Source organism: Elephantulus edwardii, unplaced genomic scaffold (assembly GCF_000299155.1).
Source record: "Elephantulus edwardii isolate Elephantulus edwardi_28Jun2011 unplaced genomic scaffold, EleEdw1.0 scaffold00482, whole genome shotgun sequence".
Lineage (NCBI taxonomy): Eukaryota > Metazoa > Chordata > Mammalia > Macroscelidea > Macroscelididae > Elephantulus > Elephantulus edwardii.
The window spans coordinates 232372-239162 of NW_006400232.1; the positions used below are offsets into that span (position 1 = coordinate 232372).

The following is a 6791-nucleotide window of genomic DNA, read 5'->3' on the forward strand; positions in this document are numbered from 1 at the left end:
GCGCCATCCCTCCACTCTCCCAAACATGATGTCCCTCTCCAAGGACCAGTCCCTCCTTGCAACATGCCCAAATTATGTCAGACGAAGCTTCAGAATCCTTGACTCCAAGGAGCACTCTGGCTTCACCCTTTCCAGGAAAAATCTGTTCTCCTAGCAGTCCATAGCATATTCAACACTCTTCTCCAGCACAACAGCTAGCAGTCAGGAAATCAAAAGACAAATTGCATGGGGAAACCCGCTGTCATGGACCTCTCCATAGTGTTGAAGAGTAATGATATCAGTCTAGAGACAAAGATGTACCTAATCCAGGCCATGGACTTCTCAATTACTTTTTATGCTTCAGAGAGTTGGATAATGTCTAAGGATGGCAGAATAAGAATTGCCTTAGAGTTGTGGTGCTGGAAAAGAGTCTTGAACATAAATTGGACTGCCAAGAAAACAATTAGGTCTGTTTTGGAGAGGCTGAAAACAAGTCTCTCCTTGGAGTCTAGGATTTCGAAGCTCTACCTGGCTTACTTTGCGCACTTGGACAGGAGAGATCAATCTTTGGAAAAGGGCATCATTTTTGGAAGGGTGGATGGACAGCGCAGGAGTGGAAGAATCTGGATGAGATGGATTGATACAGTAACTGTGACAATGGCATTGGTGTATCAGAATTAGTGAGACTGGCTCGGGACAGGGAAGGGTTCAGAGCTGCTGTACATAGGGTTGCTATGCATCTCAGGTGACTCAATAGCACAAAATAACAATACCATACTATGACAGGTTTAGAAGCAGGAGTGGCATCCAGTTCCTATCCAGTGCCTCAGGAAACTATGAATTTTGATAAATGTTGATACTTGTAGAGGGGCTTCAGACATTTTGTTCATAGGGTCTCTATGCGTTGTGCTCATACAACAATATGGGAGGGGCTGTAGGGAATTATGGTAAGTGAACTAACTCAGTCTCATAAAGAGTAGTATGTTCCTACTGTATAGCACCATTATTGTAAAGCATGTACAATGATTGGGGGTGGGAGGGAGATTTGCTTAAGCACAGGGTCACCCAATTTGATGGGTGGAGAGAGGGATTGGTAAAGGAAAGCGGAATGGTCTGGTGTAAAAAACAATGTATATGAACTTTGTATATACACCAGTATAAATTTTTTTTAAAGTATCAGCAAACAAACAAACAGAAGACCCTACCAGAGGAATATGTTTAATGTCTTCCTTTATCCTCTGCTAGGAGGAATTTTACAGCCTCATAAACCTGATATAGATCAGCTTTGAGTTACAGTACAGAGTAAAACGGAATCATAGGATTCCCAAGTTTGTTAATCATTATATAAAAAGATTGCCTCATCTTTCTCCCAGAGAGCAACTGGTAGTTTCAAACCACTGGCTTTTCAGTTTGCTGACCAATGTACACTTCACGAATCAGCTGGGCTTCTTTTTCCTTGATTAAAGTCACTTAAAATAATTTTCTATTTCTTTAAGGTAAAGACCACTTTAGTGAAACATAGTTAACCCTTTCATAGGTTTTCTGTTCTACCACCTACAAACCCTTCACATCTTTTTCTAACATACTCAGCCAGTTAGGGTTACCAGAAAGCAGTCTAGATCTTTGCTTTCCTTCCCTGTTTTGCCTTTCTTTCTTTTCTGCCCTCCCCCACTTAGGTTGTTAGGGAACTCTAATGGCCTCGTCTATAGCAAGGTGCTCCTTTACCAAATACTTTACCCATCTCGCAGTTCAGATCCAACAATAGCTCCTCAGGAAAAATAGGAACAATCTCATATAGTGTGGATCAAGCAAGGGTCAATAACAAATTGGTTCCAACTAGATGGTGTGTAAATAAAAAGGCAATGGCATCCTAACTTAAAGAAAGTATTAATGCCCGTTCCCAAAGAGAAAGTCCCTCAAGGTCTATGTTTGAGATAGACTGAAAAACTGACCTGAAAACAAATTAAAAGACATAGGTTTATTGGGACTTTCTCTTTTGGAACAATCTACCACATAGAAAGAAAGACTTCTCACCAATTTCTTCCTTAGATCCAGAAGAACTTTCCCCATTCCTTCCTTTCCTTTTAAAGTTATCCCTGCCTTATGTGATTGTGTCTCCTAGAGCAGACATTTGCTCTGATTTTCTCACTATAGAGATGATCTTCCTTGATCTGCTTTTCTTCCCATAATAGTTCATTACTGCATCCGTAATGGCCAATGTCATATTAGAGAGTTGATGAGGGAGGAGGGAAATCTATATAACTGTATGTATGTATGCATTTCATGTCTTCTATTTATTTCATGTCTCTCCTCAAGTTAAAACCAATTAATAGCTCCAGTTATCTATTTGAAGGCTAGATATTAATACAGAGAGAAATGATGTTGTAAAATCCTCCCAATAAGTTATTTCTTCTATTGATTACATAACAAACACTTGCATGTGGCATTGTTGTTGCGTGCAACCGTCAAGTTGTAACTGACCCGTAACTGACTGTCCAGAAGGTTTACATAAGCCGTTAATCTTACAGGAAGAGATTGTCCATCCTTCTCCCATGAAGAAACTGGTGAATTCAAACTCCCTGCTCTGGAGATTGCAGTGCTTATTACCATTTAGCTACCAGAGCTCCCTTGAATGTAACATTACTTCTATACAAATATACAAAGCAATAAAAATAATGTTATAAAAATAGCACTTTAAAACAAAATCCTTCAAACATCTATCATCCTTTGAGCATCAGATGAGTTTCTGGAACATCAATCATCATATAGAAGTGACATCTTACTTCAAACCAGGAGTCATTCCCGTCCCATCTTAAATCAGACTTTGAAAGAGGCCTTCAGACCTGAGGATTTTGTGCCTTTCCAAGATTATTTTCTCAGCCTCTCAGTCAGTAGGACATCTAAGCCCTCGAACTTCTAAGGAATCAAACTTTCAATACCAGGGAGTGGAGAAAAGCATTTTGTTCACAGTCAGCAATGGAAAGAATGAAAAGAATTGAAATACAGGGGTAGAGAAGACTGCAAACCAGTATCTATATCCACAGACAACACAAGAGGTGATCTGACGTGAAAGGGTAGGTGAAACAGAAGCAACAGTCCAGACAGAATGCCACTGTAAAGAAAAGACAGAGTGGGAGATTATTGCCAAAGAAAATTTGGCAATTTTCATTATTTGTTAATTATTAAAATTTATTAAATATTATTAATACATTTCTAAAGATTTAATAATAAGACATATTAATCATAAATACTTGTACCAAGAGGCAGTCATCAGAGTAGAGCAAGGAAACACTGCATGGTTCAAAATTGGGAAGGGTGTACGCCAGGTATGTGTCCTGTCTCCATACCTTTTCAACCTGTATGCAGAACAGATTATCTGGGAGGCTGGGCTCTATGAGGAGAATTGTGGTATCAGGATTGGTGGAAGATCTATCAACAATCTGCATTATGCAACCCTGCTTGCTGAAACTGAGGAAGACCTGAAGCACTTGCTGCAGAGGGTCAGGGACTGCAGCCTTCAATATGGATTGAGGCTCAATGTCAAGAAGACAAAGATTCTCACCCTGGACCAAATGGCAGCATCATGATGAATGGTGAAGAGATTGAGATTGTTCACAGCTTTAGCTTGCTTAGCTCCACAGTCAACAATCTTGGCCTGAGCAGCCAGGAAATTAAAAGACATACTGCAATGGGAAAGTCTGCTGTTAGGGACCTCTCCAAAGTACTGAAGAGCAAGAGTGTCTCTCTAGAGACTAAGGTGTGTCTGATACAGGCCATAATCTTTGCAATCACTTGTTATGCATCAAAGAGTTAGACAATGACTAGGGAGGATAGGAGGAGAATTGATGCCTTTGAACTGTGGTGCTGGAGAAGAGTACTGAGTGTACCATGGACTGCTAAGAAAACAAACAAATTCATCCTGGAGAGGGTTAAACAGGACTGCTTCTTGGAGACAAGGATTCCGAGACTTTATCTGACATACTTAGGACATGTTGTGAGGAGGAACCGGTCTCAGAGAGGAAAATCATGCTTGATAGGGTGGAGGTACAGGGCAGGAAGGCAAGGCGCTCTAAGAGGTGATTGATTCAGTGACTGGGGTAATCAGGATGGGTGTGTTAGAGACAGTGCAATTGGCAAGGGACAGAGCAGTTTAGGGCTGTTGTACATAGGTTCGCTATGAGTCGCAAGTGACTCGATGGCACATAACAATAACAACAACAATATAATTAATAATTTTATTACTATTATTTGTACAATAATATTCAATTTGAGTCTAGAAATCTACTATAGGGATCATATCCACAAAGCAATAGGTGAATATGAAAGGCCTGTGAGAGAGCCTGCTTCTTTACAGAGAGAAATGTTCTGTAACCATGAAGTCACCTGCAGGGCAAATTTTAGTCTAACACTGAAAATTGCAAAACCAAATTTGTACCAGAGATAACAAGCATTATTTTGAAATAATCTGTAGATATGTTCTAGTCTGAGAGTATGATTAGTCTCTCTGCTCAGCCCTACTCCATAATATGTTCTTGCTTTCATGATAGATATTTTTATTCATTAATTTAATTAATCTAACAAAAAACTAAGTTATTCATCAACAAGTACACAACCATCTAAGTGAGCCTGTCATCAGTAATTGAGGGAGCTCAGACCAAGGGTCTGTGATTTATTAATAATTTTGGACCTGACTATAATATAGTATCGCAGTGTTTTTGTTAGTTATGATCAATTTTTCTTTCTATGGTTTAAAGGCAATAGATGACACCACATTTCCATTTAACACCAGTTAGGAATTTGATAAAACAGGGATTAGTGAATATTGTCTCCTTAAGTGAGCATCTGGATAGGTGATGCTGGCAATATTACTGACCTCAGCTTTGGAGATAATAGCCAATAGTCGAGGCATGATGGTCATTAGCATGGTGCAAAGCCCACAAATGAAGTTTAAAGAGATGTAGGAGATGAATGCTACATCTGAACTTGAGAAGATTCTGGACATCAGGTACATCAAAGGTAGGGTTGCATAACTGAAAAGTAAAGAGAAATTATAAAAACGTTTCATTTACTGTAACGTGAATTTTTATGAAGACTGGATCGTAAATAATATTATCCCATTCATATTTCACACAATTAAAAAATAAACAGCATTTTTTCCTTGCTACATCCTAGTCTATTGTACACATTGGACAGGATCAAGATACACAGTTAAAGAATTGGCTAGACAATGTTTATTTTATTGTCAATCAAGAATCCTAACTAATGTAGATTTTACCAAGAAAAAAGAAAATAATTAAAATACAAAAAGAAAACTGCTGCCTTGGATTTACAACCTCAGTGATCTAGCATAGATTAGATGATTGTTCCCATTATCACCTCTTCCCTGCCTGAGGAAGCTCCAGTAGTATATTCTGCAGTAACTGTGCTGCAGATCCAAAAGCTGCAGCTTTGTAGTGATTTTAATCTACCTATGGCTCGGTACAGAGGTTACCTGTGGTTGTTGTGAAGCTGAACACTGTGACACTGATGTGTCTGATGTGTTAATGGTTACCCATGGCAGACAGTGTTTGGTGGCATTCCCTGTTTGAAACAAGCTTGGAAGCAGGAGTGGCATCCACTTCCATAATATCTTGCCTCTGGAGACCCAATGAAGCTGGAGAAAGGATGAAAGCTACACAAGGGTTGAGGACTTTCGCTCATAGAGTCGCTATGAGTCACTCAATGGCACTTAACAACAACAACATGGTTCCAAATGACAAAGACGGGTGACATCCTCCAAGCAATTTACAGCTTCAGAAACTCACTAGAGTCAACTATCAGTTGGTTCCTATTTGCTACTAGAAGACAGCAAACATTTTGAGCTCCATCCTAGGCCTTTCTTTTGTCCTTTCTTTTGACTCTTTCAGTAAATTAGTGGTAAAACCTACTTAACCCTGCTGCTGCTGCTGTTGTTGATGTGTCATCAAGTAGAAACTGACTCAGCTGACCCTCTAGTGGATTTTCAGAAGCAATAAATCACACAGGAGGAGATTGCCCAAGCTGCTCCCACAGAGCAAATAGTGGGCTTCAATCATTTGCCTTTGCGTTGCCAGTGCAATTCCTTACCACTAGGCCACTAGCTCTTTTACTTTACTGTTGTGAAAATTAAAATATATACAAACTCTGTAGAGCTTTATTTAATTATAAAAAGTGAAAATTAAAAAAAAAATCAGAGCTTCTTTTCTCAGTCTCCTGTAAGTTGCACAGTGTGTCATTTATTTCTACATTTTTCTCACATTCTTCAGCAATCCTGAAGGATAGGAGCTTTTATCATCAAGTTTAAGAGAGGGAAGGAGTAGTTGAGAAAGTTAAAATTACTTGATTAATGTATATTAACTGTTGTTGTTGTTGTTGTTGTTATGTGCCATTGAGTCATTTGCGACTCATAGCGACCTTATGTACAAGAGCCCTAAATGCAGTTCTATCCTATGCCAACCTCGCTGTCTCAAAAATATTCCTTCCCACCACTCCACTCACAGCATCGATCCATCTCATCAAGGGTCTTCCTCTCCTGTTCTGTCCCTCCACTCTCCCAAACATGATGTCCCTCTCTAAGAACCAGTCCCTCCTTGCAACATGCCCAAAGAATGTCAGACGAAGCTTCAGAATCCTTGACTCCAGGGAACATTCTGGCTTCACCCTTTCCAGGACAAACCTGTTTATTCTCCTAGCAGTCCATGGCATATTCAACACTCTTCTCCAGCACCACAACTCAAATCCATCAATGTTCCTTCTATCATCCCTAGTCACTGTCCAACTCTCTGATGCATAGC

General features: G+C 39.6%; 1 protein-coding gene across 1 annotated transcript in view; it reads right to left on the reverse strand.

The window, feature by feature from the left end:
• The window catches only part of LOC102848396 (ATP-binding cassette sub-family A member 13-like), a 619024-nt gene that overhangs the window by 169154 nt on the left and 443079 nt on the right, over positions 1-6791 (reverse strand). Inside the window, exon 23 of the mRNA XM_006902979.1 lies at positions 4853-5009. Coding sequence (XP_006903041.1) covers positions 4853-5009 — 157 coding nt within the window. The remainder of the gene's footprint in view (positions 1-4852; positions 5010-6791) is intronic.